At 38.4% G+C, this 13,127-nt stretch overlaps 1 protein-coding gene across 4 annotated transcripts in view; it reads left to right on the plus strand.

Annotated features, from left to right (window-relative positions):
- The window catches only part of vrk1 (VRK serine/threonine kinase 1), an 85,446-nt gene that overhangs the window by 29,554 nt on the left and 42,765 nt on the right, over nt 1-13,127 (plus strand). For all 4 annotated transcript variants that reach the window (XM_073039196.1, XM_073039198.1, XM_073039197.1 and 1 more), the window contains exons 7-8: nt 269-377; nt 7,267-7,359. In XM_073039196.1, coding sequence (XP_072895297.1) covers nt 269-377; nt 7,267-7,359 — 202 coding nt within the window. The remainder of the gene's footprint in view (nt 1-268; nt 378-7,266; nt 7,360-13,127) is intronic.

The raw sequence follows: 13,127 nt of genomic DNA on the forward strand, positions 1-13,127 counted from the left end.
ACATTGTTGCACCAAGTTCTAGCTATTTCTATGGAAAATCCACACTTCATTCTGTTGTGTATGATGCCCTTCAGACAAATGCACATGTATGATAAATTGTGTAGCAGATAGCTTAATAGTAAGAATTAGTTATAATCTAATAAAAGTAATTAATTAGATTAAATGCCTCCTCACCCAGCGCATCCTTCCAAATTGCTTTAATGGAACATCATTCTCAAAAAAGGTGGAAGGTGCATTATGTGTTGACCTGGTTTTCTGTATTCTTCAGTTATAGGTTTATGGTTATGGATCGATTTGGATCTGACCTTCAGAAAATATTTGAACAAAATCATAAGATTTTCCCTAAGAAATTTGTGTTCCAGTTAGGTCTACGATTGGTAAGTCGATTTTCTTTATCTGGAAGGTAACATTTTCGTTATTTTAAAGATCTTTACGAAGCATCTTGATGTATTTTGTGAGCAATGCTTTTAAGTCACTTCATACATGCTGGAGAAGGGTATGAATTTCTCAGCCGATTTCTCCCAGTATGTCTCAGAATTGCACAACTGACCCGGAAAGGGATTTAAGAAAATTCTGATTTTATAAGTTGATGTTTCTTGGAATGCCTGTATAGGTAAGGTCAAAACTTAAAGCAATTTGCAATTGGATTTGTTTCTCTAGTTCAGAGAAACACAATCTTGTTCTTGTGAGTTAGTACTGTTTCATGCTCAAATTCTGCTGATTTCAACCTGTGCAGCAAAGTAAACTATTATCATAACCATTTCAGTCTTGAATATAACACATACTCTTCAGAAATGTCTCTGCAGCATGTACATTATTGATAAATGCTGATTATGGTTCATTGGTGTTTTATGCATACATCACAATTTATAATTGTTATTCTTATGTTTTTGGGTAAGTATTAATAAAAAGTTTTATATGTTTGCATTTATCTCTTGGCCTAACATAGACATTTCTTGAAGAGTAACTTAATGCAGTTTGGATTTTGAATATTTTTAAACTATCTTTGTTAGGACAACTCTTACATTGTATTCAGAGCATTCAAATCATTCTGTCTCCATAAACATTTAGTTGCATGCTATGGAGCCTCTTGGCCACGTATGAATCATTGCAATACAGAACATCAACATTCTAAATTAAAATCTAATTTGCTGTAATTAAATTTGCATAAAAGCATTCCCTGCAAGCTAAGTTGCAGACTATAGTTTAAAATTAATTTTGCCTAATTAAAGACATCTTGTATATTAATATGTGCAATGGCAAAAATAAACTTTCACTGGAGCTTCATGAGCTAGCTGGCCAGGGTTCAAGCACCACCTGTGGTTGCAGGGCTTTAACTTGGATACCCCGGGCTTGGTGAATTGATTTGGATGAATTGTTATTCGGATTATTAATGGATTTGTAACAATCTAAATTATTATAAACTTGAATAGCGTAATTAGCCGTTCATGTCATTGTTCAATCTGGGATTGTTTCTGATTCTGTCTAAGCAACCCCCTGGGGTTTGCAGACTGAATGTGGATGAAGACGATGATGGGTGATAAAATTGCTTCTCAGTCTTTTAAGAAAGTTATTATAATTGAAAGGATTTTAAAATTTCAGTTTCATGTTACATAATCTTGATTTACTTAATGTTTTCTTTCAACCTGATGAAGTCACGCTATAGCTTTGTGCTGCCTATTTTTAAATTAGGTTTCCCATGCGCTATTTTGCAAACTGTGAACTTTTTGATAAAACCGGATAAAAATCTTGACTTGGTTTAGAGTTCTAAATTTTATGTTTCACATTACTTGATAATTCAAAACCTAAAAATTGTTCAACTAAAATGATTTGCACTGATGTGCTTTCATTGTTTATTGACACTTTAACCAAAGTACTCACTTAACAAGATGTCATTTACTATATCTGGTGCTCCCAATGCAGCGTGACATTGGGGACGACTTTGTAGAGCACGTCTGCTCCATCCACGAAAAGTAGAATTTACTGGTGGCCAATCATTTTAATTCCTGACCCTATTCCCGATCCAACACATTGATCCATGGCCACCTTGCTGCCACTAAGAGGCCACTCTCAGAATGGAGGAGCAACACTTCATATTCTGTCTTGGTGGGCTCCAACCTGACAGCATGAACATCAATTTCTCCTTCCAGTAATCTTTTTATTCCTCCCCATTCCCTCTTCTATTTCCCACTCTGGCCTCTCACCTCTTCTCCCGGTGCCCCTTCTTCCCTTTTTCCCATGGTCAACTCTCCTCTCCTATCAGATTCCTTCTTCTCCAGCTCTTTACTTCTGCCACCTATCACCTCCCAGCCACTTACTTCTTCCACCCTCCCACACCTACCTGGCTTCACCTATTATCTTCTAGCCTGTCTTCCTCCTCTCTCCACATTTTGTTTCTGGCTTTCCCCCTTCCTTTCCAGTCCTGATGAAGAACCTAGGCCCAAAACATTGACTGTTTATTAATTTCTATTTAAGTTGCCTGACCTGCTGAGTTCCTCCAGCATTTTGTGTGTGTTGCTCTGGATTTATTAAGGTTTGTCCCCGTGATATATCAGTTAATGCTGAAATAGGATGGGGATAATTCAGTTTAAATCTGGAAGGGACTTTTCTTGATTTTTGAACAGTGATAAATTGATTTTAGGGTAAGCTGGCAACAAGAGGAGATGTAGCAAATGATTAACGTGAGATTCTGCAGATGCTGGAAATCCAAAGCAACACACAAAATGCTGAAGGAACTCAGTAAGTTGGGCAGTGTTTATGGAAAAGAGTAAGCAGTTAATATTTCAGACCAAGACCCTTCATAAGGACTGACGAGTGGTCTCAGCATGAAACATGTTCATTTCATAGATGCTGCCTGACGTGCTAATTGCTCCAGCATTTTGGGCTAGGGAAGACAACATCAGCTGGGAGATTGACCAACCAATGCACACAAAATGTTGGTGGAAGTTGCCTGCCTGTCACCTTCCTATGGTGCTCCTGTCTGCTTTTTTTTCTTCCATGGCCTTCTGTCTCTTTCACCAATCAACTTCCCAGCTCTTTACTTCATCCCTCCCCCTCCAGGTTTCACCTATCACCTGGTGTTTCTCTCCCCTCCCACCACCTTTTAAACTATTTCTCAGCTTTCTTTCTTCAGTCCTGCTGAAGGGTTTCGGCCCGAAACATCGACTGTACTTTTTTCATAGATGCTGCCTAACCTGAGTTCCTCCAGCATTTTGTGTGTGTTGCTCAGATTCCCAACATCTGCAGATTTTCTCTTGTTTGTGGCTAACTTTACCAGTTAGTTTCCATGTGACCGTTGAATGGCAATGGTTAAATTGTTCTGCAGTATCTAAATTATGTGGCAACATTTGTTCAACTCAAAAGAACAGCCATTGTATAAGATGAAGGACACCAAGTGAGGAAACTGCATATTTTCAGACAAAAAGAGGAATGATGGTAAAAATGAAGAGTTAATGCAATGTTAATTATCTGTAGTAACTCATTTTGAAAACAAAGTATCGATGGGTCTTGGAGCATTTTTCAGTGAAAATTTATTTTATAACATTGGAATCTGACCTTGCTAAGTGTTTGTGCATTGACTGAGTCAGATTTTAACATGTTCCATCTGGCATGCTTGGCTTAAACTTCAAAAATAACAATTTAAAACAAAAAAGGCTATCAAAATCCATTTATAACTTTGTCACCTAAAAATGGAGAGAGCTTCAAAGTTTTGGAGGAACTGCGCAGAATTCAAAATAAACTTGGAGCAGATGCTTTTGAAGAGGACAGAAGATACATAGCAGAAAGAAATCCATATTTGAAGAGTCTGGGAGAAGAGAAATATACTTGAAGCAGTAATGGCTGGATTATTAAATATTTCTTATAAAGTATTGCTGCAAGTGTGATGGAAACTGATGGCAATCACATTTTAAGAAAAAAAAGAGATTGGCAAGAAGGATGTTCTCAGAGTCTCAGTCTCAAAGCTGGTTGACGCAGCAGCATAGTGGTTTGCATAATGCTTAACAATGCCAGTGACCCGGTTCAATTCATACCACTGTCTGTAAGATGTATGTATGTTCTCCCTGTGACCAAGTAAGTTTCCTCCCATTTTCCAGAGGCAGTACAGGTTAGTAAGTTAATTGGACATATGGGTGCAATAGGGTGGTGCAGGCTCGTTGGTCCAGAAGGGCCTGGTAGTTAGAGCTTTATCGTCATTGCTGAGGACAACGAGATTACAGTACTCCATTTAGTGAAAAACACCACACTGTAATTCAGTTACTAAAAGCACAATGAATAACTTTCAAATATCATCTGAGTTATTTAGAATGACATTTAAGTTACAAGTGAATTAAAAACATAGCTCTTAAGATTAAAAGAAACATTCAGGTCTTGCATGTAAAAAGAAATACAATCATTAGATATAAGATTGAACCAAGAATTATGCCCATGTATTGCACTTAGAGATTGTCCACTTTGTCTATGGACTATGGGGAGGGGTGGGGGGAGGAGGGGGTGTGGCATTGTTCAGTTGCACAACAGCCCTGGGGGAAAAGCTGTTTTCAGCTTGGATGCCTGTGCATGGATTTTTCTGTATCTTCTGGATGAAAGGAGATTAAACTTTAAGCAGGTGATTACTTGGGTGGAATGAGTCCATCATAATGTTGCGAGCTGCCATAGACATTGTGAGTTGTAGATGGTTTCCAAATCTGGTTGTTGTGTCCCAGTGATGTTCTGTGAAGTCCTTATCACTCATTGAAGTGTGTTTTGGTCGATCTTGTTGCAGCTAGTGTACCATACTGTCATGCAGTATGTCAGTATGCTCTTAGTTACACATCGGTAAAAGTTTACCAGCAGCATTTAGGGCAGATTTGCTCTCTTGAAACTCCTAAGATAGTATAGGTGTTGTTGTCCTATCCCTGTTGTCAAGGTGGTGTTGGTGGTCCAGGAACACTCCTCTGAGATATTCACTCGCAAGAATTTAAAGCTGGAGGTGCTTTCCATTTGAGTAGTGGAGCTTATTTTGCTGAATACCTCAATTTCCTGAAATTGATTTTAAAAAAATTTGTTTTTATGTTGAGTAAAAGATTGTAGTTATTGCACTATTTAGACAGTTTCTACACCTCCTCACTGTGCTGTCTCTCTACATACAATGTAAGGATTGATGATTTTTCACTGGAGTAACAATAATCACAGAAGTACTGAATTCTCTGTGCAGGAGGACTACAGAAGATCATTTGTTCTTTATATTTGAGGTAGAGATGAATAGATTTTTAGATATGAAGGCAATCCAGGGAAGTTGATACAGGAAAGTGTGACTGAGATAAAAGATTACCGAAGACTATGGGCTATTCAGAAATCTGATGGCAGAGGGCAAGTAGTAGTCTTGGAAATTTGAAAGTATGCTGTACACCCTTTATGTGGATTTGATGATGTTGGAAGGTTCTGGTGTTTACAGACATCAATTTCTGAGCAAGAGTGAAAAAGCTAGGCATTAGGGTAATGTGAGAAAGGCAATACTAGGTCCATCATCAGAGTATGGTACTTGCCAATGTGCAATTCTTTTTACCATTTATCTCTAATCTGTAATCTAATCTTGGTATGCATATGTCACATTTCTTAAACTTTCTTTTAAAAAAAGTTGTTTTTTTGATCAAATGTTTATTAAATATGGTGTTTGATGATTTCAACATAGAGTACAAATTTAAATGTTTCCACATTGGTACTGCCTCTTGAACCATATTTGTATTTGTCATCATTACCACCATGAACCAGTCTGTTCAGAGTATGTAGGCCAATGAAAAGGATACTCGTCCCACTGGCAAAATGTTATCACAAACTGTGCATGCATTTTTCATGAAAATTGGATCCTTGTTGAAATAGGAAGAAGTGTATATAGAGCAGAACAATAGGGTTAAATGAAGAGGCACCCTAATTTCATATTCACCTGAAAGGTAACTTGGATAAAGAGTATGGATTGGGATTATTGCAGACATAACCTTTTGCTGATGAAATTAATCCTTGAGCACTATTCTATAAAAGTAAATACACTTCATAGCTTGGCAGAAATAAAGTTGAAGGATATGAGCAATGTGTTGAAGATGGCCATCTGTGTCCAATGGCATGGCAAATCATGTGGAAAGTAATATTGTACAAAATGAAATGGCTGTTTGAGAGAAATCCAACAGAAAACTAGTTGTAAAATCCAATTGCCTGATGTTCCAAAGTCTAATTTTTCAAAGGGTGAGGATAAATCATCTTGTGTAGAACTTGGGAAAACTGTTTCCTTAGTCTGTCAGTTTTGAGGATGTGTTTTTCCCAAGGTAACAGTGTTGGGCTGCTTGAGGAATTTAGGAATCCAAGCAACACATCTTCTCAGAGTATTTAAACACAGAAGAATATTGTCTCTAGAAGTGGTATATTCAGAGCATTTAATATAAATTGATAAAATATTACTGTACTGGATTGTGAACTTCAGGAAATTAAGATAAAAATTAATTTGTTGTGTGCTCCGTTTTATATTATTTTCAATGTATAAGCAAGTGGCGATGCTTTTGAACTGGGTGTAGTTTATGAAGCCACATTAGAATAAACCTAAATGTTTGGCTTTATTTGCAGCTTTTTGAGTTGATGTTCAGCTTTTGTGTATCCAGAAGAAAGTGCAGATTTCCCAAACATATCCTTTTTATATAATTAGGAAGAAAAGTTTAAACATGCCCTGGAGTTCATTACATAGCTGATTATAACACTGAACCTAATTCACAAGTAAAGACTTTTACAACAGTCTTTTACATAAAAGATTGAATTAGACATGCAGTTTAACTTGAATATACATGTATGTTGATGAATGAAATTTCATGAAATTCATCGCATTAAAACACAATTTGCAAAATTATCTGAATCCTAATGACCCTCCAGATTAGCTTAACTTACTATTGCGCTCCAACTACCAAAAGCGGAATTTCTGGTGGCCACCCATTTTTATTTCTATCCCCATTCTCATTCTGACATGTCAGTCTGTGGCATTCCCTTTTGCCACGATGAGGCGACTCAGGATGGAGGAGCAACACCTTATATTCTATCTAAGTAGCTTCCAACCTGATGGCATAAACATTTTCCCCTCTCCCCACCTTTTTATTCTGGTGTCTTCCCCCATCCTTTCCAGTCCTGAAGAAGGGGCTCAGTTGAAGCATTGACTGTTTATTCATTTCCATCAATGTTACCTGACTTGCTAAGCTCCCCTAGCATTTTATGTGTTTGTGTTAACTTGGAATTGTTTTCTTTTGATAGATCGATGTCCTCGAATACATCCATGACCATGAGTACGTGCATGGAGACATCAAAGCTTCCAATCTCCTCCTCAGTTACAAGAATCCAAATGAGGTTTTGTTTTTACTTTTGGATATTATTTAATGCTATCATAAGTTACTTGCATATATTCAAGAAGAAAAAAGCTTACTGCATGGAGGTCGGTGACCAGTGGTGTGCCTCAGGGATCTGTTCAGGGACCCCTTCTCTTTGTGATTTTTATGGGTGACCTGATTGAGGAAGTGGATGGATTGGTTAGTAAAATTTGCTGATGACACAAAGGTTGGGGATAGTGTGGAGGGCTGTTAGAGGTTACATCTGTAAAACTGGGCTGAGAAGTAGCAGATGGAGTTAAACCTGGATAAGTGATAGGTGGTTAATTTTGGTAGGTCAAATATGATGGCAGAATATAGTATTGATGGTAAGACTCTTCGCATCTGGAGGATCAGAGGGAACTTGGGGTCCGAGTCCATAGAACACTCAAAGCTGTTGTGCAGGTTGACTGTATGGTTAAGAAGGCATACAGTGCATTGGCCTTCATTAACCATGGGATTGAGTTTAAGAGCCAAGGGGTAATGTAGGACCCTGGTCAGACCCCTCTTGGAGTACTGTGCTCAGTTCTGGTCACCTCACTACATGAAGGATGTGGAAACTATAGAAAGGGTGCAGAGGAGATTTACAAGAATGTTGCCTGGATCAGGGAGCATACCTTATGAGAATAGGTTGAGTGGACTCTTCCTTTTCTCCTTGGAGTGGCAGAGGATTAGAAGTGTATGAGATGATGATGGTTGATCGTTCAGGTAGTCAGAGACTTTTTCCCAGGGCTGAAATGGCTAGCACGAGAGGGCAAAGTTTTAAGGTGCTTGGAAGTAGGTACAGAAGAGGTGTCGGGGCAAGTTTTTTACGCAGAACGTGGTGAGTGCGTGGAATGGGCTACCGGTGACGGTGATGGAGGCGGATACGATAGGGTCTTTTAAGAGACTCCTGGGTAGGTATATAGAGCTTAGAAAAATAGAGGGCAATGGATAGCCCTAGGTAATTTATTTCTAAAGGAAGTACATGTTTGGCACAGCATTATGAGCCAAAGGGCCTGTATTGTGCTGTGGGTTTTCTATATTTCTATGTTTCTAATTCCAAAGGTAGGTGTAGTTATAGGTCAGTGAATATAAAAATACAAAGAAATGGTCAGTAGAATGTAGTGTATTGAAGTGTATGGTTGTGCACTTTGGGTAAAGAAACAAAGGAATTGACTATTTTCTTAATGGGGAGAAAATTCAAAAATCAGAGGTGCAAAGGAACTTGGGAGTCCTCATGCAGGATTCCATAAAGGTTAACTTGCAGGTTGAGTCGGTGGTAAGGAAGGCAATCGTGATGTTCGCATTCATTTTGAGAGGACTGGAATAGAAAATGTTGAGGCTTTGAAGCATTGTTCAGACTGCACTTGGAGAATTATGAGCAGTTTTGGGCCCCTTATTTTAAGAAAGGATGTGCTGGCATTGGAGGGCTTCTAGAGAAATTTCACAAAAATTATCCCAGGAATGAAAGGGTTAACACAAGAGAAGAGTTTGATTGCTCTGGGCCTGTACTCACTGGAGTTTAGAAGAATGAGGGGGAACCTCATTGAAACCTATCAAATATTGAAAGGCCTGGATAGAGTGGGTATAGAGATTGCAGGGGAGTCTGGGAACAGGGACAGTATCAGAATTGAAGGACGTCCCTTCAGAAAAGAGTTAAGGAGGAATTTCTAAGCCAGAGGGTGGTGAATCTGTGAAATTCATTGTCACCAATAGTTACGGAGGCCAAGTCATTGGGTATATTTAACACGGAGGTTGATGCTTTCTTGATTAGTAATCGTGTCAAAGGCAGGAGATTGGGATAATAATGGTATGGCGGGGCAGACTCCATGGGCCTAATGGCCTAATTCTGCTCCTTTGTCTTATGGTCTTATGAAATGTGTAAACTAATTTTGCAATGGGTTGGACAGGAAGACTTTGAAAAGTCAGGTGGTTGGGGAAGTGTTAAATTTTGGAAGAGTAAACTAATTTTGGGTGGCAGGGCGGAGATGCGTTCCTACCAAAGGAGGTGTAAGGCATCCCTCCTTCCCTCTGTTAGCTTGCAAGTTACCTTTGTGCAAGGTTTGGCACCTGCTTAGCTTTCCGATCAGGGTCACATTCAGCTATGGGAGTAGGTGGTGCATATCACAAGTCCTGCTTATGTGACCAATGACACCAGGCAGACAATCTCTGAAGAGTATTGATAATGGCAGGGGTCACCCGTCCTGTAAAGACAGTGACCAGAAGATGGCAATGGCAAACCACTCGTGTAGAAAAATTTGCCAAGAACAATCGTGGTCATGGAAAGACCCTGATTATCCATGTCATACAACATGACAAATAACAAATGAACAAAACTAATTGCACAACAATAACATTTTTAGTCCAGACCAGACAGTGCAAGAGAATGAGGGAGAGGTTTACAGTGTATTAAACAAGGTATATCAACTGTATGTGCAATTAATCATGTGTGATTAGTGTTATGGCAATAATACTTATCAGATTGGGTAAAAGAAAAGGGACAGGAGGATGAATAAATATTCCAGGAACAAGGGTATTCAGAAAATATAGGGAAGGAAAGAAAAGAAGGCGGAGGAGGCAAATTACTAAGGTGAATAGTGCACTGTATGGTCTGAAACAGTCAAGGAGTGAAAGTGAATCAAGAAATAAAAAGACACTTTACTCAAAATGTTTTCTCAACCAGAGGATATTGAATAAGTTTGTAGGGAATTTTGAAATGAGCATAAGCCAATACTTTGTGACATCTACCCAGATATAGTCTGTGATAGCAACATTGTAAGAACTACAGGTTGGAAGAAGTTTTCTGAAGTGTATTTACAACCTCAGACAGTATATTTTGGGCTGAGTGAAGGTGACATTGCTCAATTTGGTTGCTGAAGTGAGCCAGCAAAGTGGAATAAGCTTTAATAGTGTGCATCCAGCAAAAACACATCACATCATCATCTGCTTTAGAAAAGCAATGAAGAAGGAAAGATATCACCCCGAGGTAAAAATATCAATTGGTTAAGGGCCAATCTCAATGGTATAAGATTAGATTTGTAGTTTGGCAGGCAACATTGTAGTTGAATATTGCTATAGGTGTTTCAGCTACTTATAATAACACAAAACATTTCAGCCATCTGGTCTTTGCTAGTCCACAGTAGAGCAATCTTACCATCCCATTCTTCTCATTTGCCTATAACCTTGCATCTTATTTACTCCAATGTGCTTGTCACTTTTCCTTTTGATTTGTTTCTACTTAACTACAATAAGAGATGATTCACTGAGGCACTTGAACCACGGGCTTGTTTTTGGAATATGGGGAGGCATCTGCTGGAGAGCCATAAAGTCATAAGAAGATGTATGCAGAAAGGACCAGAAGTACGATCAAGCCAAAGGCATTGGAGCTGTGAGACATCAGCACTTGCTGTTGCATCACGTTGTTATTCTGCAGCACTACTTCCCTATGAGGGAGAAAGGTGGGGAAATGAAAGCTGGAGCTTCCCTATTGAATGGACAGTCTATAAACCACAAAAAAAGAATAGAAAAGAAAAAAATGAAGTTCGGAGGCAAACTAAAACCACGAATGGGGAATAAGTAGTATCAGAAATGGCTGGCATTAAAGGTAATCCAAAAATACTTTATAGGCTTCTAAGCAGTTAAAAGATTGAGAGGGGAGACAGTATGGATTGGTCACCTTGTCAAAAGAAAATATATAATTAAAACATGAAAACATTTTAGAGATTTATGAGGATGCAACCAGAGCCTGAGGTTGGGTAAGCTAGGACTTTATTCCTTAAAACTTAGGAAATTGAGTGGCGACCTTATAGAGGGTGCTACAGTAGTGCCGCGCTTAGCGTGATGCTATTACAGCTAGGGGCATTAGAAATCAGAGTTCAATTCTGATGTCGTCTGTAAGGAGTTTGTATGTTCTTCGCTGTGAACATATGTTTCCTCCTGGTGTTCTAGTTCCTCCCACATTCCAAAGATGTACTGTTTAGTAGGTTAATTGAGCATGTAAATTATCCTATGATTAAGCTACTGTTGGTTGCTGGGCAGTGTGTCTCATTAGGCAAAGGGCCTGTTCCATGGTGTATCTCTAAATAAAACAAAATCATGAGGGGTATTGATGGGGTGAATATGTATAATCTTTATTCTCAGAGAGGGAGGATTAAAAATTAGAGGGCATACATTTAAAAAGTGAAGTGAAGCAAGTCAGAGAGCCCTGAGAAACAGCTTCACATAGAGGGTGCTGCAAACATGAAACAAGCTGACAGAAAAAAATGGTTGCGGCAGATACAATGACAGCATTTAAAAACATTTGGATAAGCTGACTCAATGGCCAAATGTCCTAATTATGCTTCTGTAACTTATGGTCACATGAATAGGAGGGATTTAGATTATTATGGGACGAGCTTGGTAGGCATTATAGTTAGCATGGATGGGTTGGAGCAAGGGATCTGTTTCCACTTTGTATTAGTCTGACTATGGAGAAGAAGCTAATCTTGGAGACAAACCACATTGCTGAGGTATTGAATGCATACTTTTACCTAGGAAATAAATGCTGTGAGCCTCGATGTAAGTTTTAGATTCTTGACAACTAAAATCTGATCGAACAGAGATTTGGAAGATTCACTGCTCTGAAACTGGACTCGTCAATTGCTTTAGCTGTGATGCATCTTAAATTGCTGAGGGAAGCAAGGGAGGAATTTGAAGATGCCATGACCAAAGTCTACCAAACCATTTTGTAGTAGTATTAATAATTTATTTATAGAGCACTTTTTATACAATGTAGTTTAAAGTGCTGTACAGTGGGATAATGTGCAAACATGAAATAAAAGACAAAAAGATGTTAGTTAGAAGCAAGGTTAAATAGGTTTTGAACTTATATTTTGAAGTGTCAACAGACTGCATCTCTTATAATTTTAGATATTTAGTTCCATCGCTCAGGAAGGTGGCTCAATAAAGTTGATCTGCCAATGATCTGTTGAAGGAGATTATTTAAATTTAAGAGAATAGTCTTGTAGGGGTGATGCCTGAGGTTTAGCATATTTTATACCATTGTTCAAAAGAAAAACTGGAGTTAATGCCAGTTACTATACACGTGACACTCGATAGGGAAAATTCCTTAAACAATCAATTAAAATTTTTGGACTGAAACGTCAGCTCTTTACTCTTTTCCATAGATGCTTTTGGCCTGCTGATTTCCTCCAGCATTTTATATCTTTTGATCAAAATTTGCGGTCATTTGGGGTAAAATACAAGGAGCAAAATCATTGCATGATTTGTTAATGCCAAATTATCAATCAAAATAGTTTTTCAATGAAGTAACATAGAAGGAAGTTTAGTTGGTGGTATATATTTGGTTTTTAAGAAGCATATGGTATGGTGCTACATGATAGACATGTCATCAAAGTTGAAGGCCTATAACAGCATACGTAGGTAGAAAATTGACTAGCAGAAAACAAGTTAGTAATGACAAGTTGTAGTTTAGTTTAGAGGGTGGTGTACAGTGGAATTTCTCTAAGATCAGTGTTAGACTGTTAAGAATTGAAAGTTCCTGCTGACACAAAACTTTTTCACGTGGTTAAAATTTAGGAGGATAGCCTGGACTTAAAGAGAAATTGTTAGGGTGGTGTAATGGGCAGAAAGGTGGAAGATAAGACAATGCTGAAAAATTTCAGATGCTATATTTATTAGGAAGTTTAAAAGTGGTGATATAAATTGAGATGCATTTCTGAAGGGAGGACAGAAGCAATGTGATCAGGTGGTCATTGAGGGGGTGGCAAT

The sequence above is a fragment of the Hemitrygon akajei genome, chromosome 3 (genome assembly GCF_048418815.1).
Source record: "Hemitrygon akajei chromosome 3, sHemAka1.3, whole genome shotgun sequence".
Lineage (NCBI taxonomy): Eukaryota > Metazoa > Chordata > Chondrichthyes > Myliobatiformes > Dasyatidae > Hemitrygon > Hemitrygon akajei.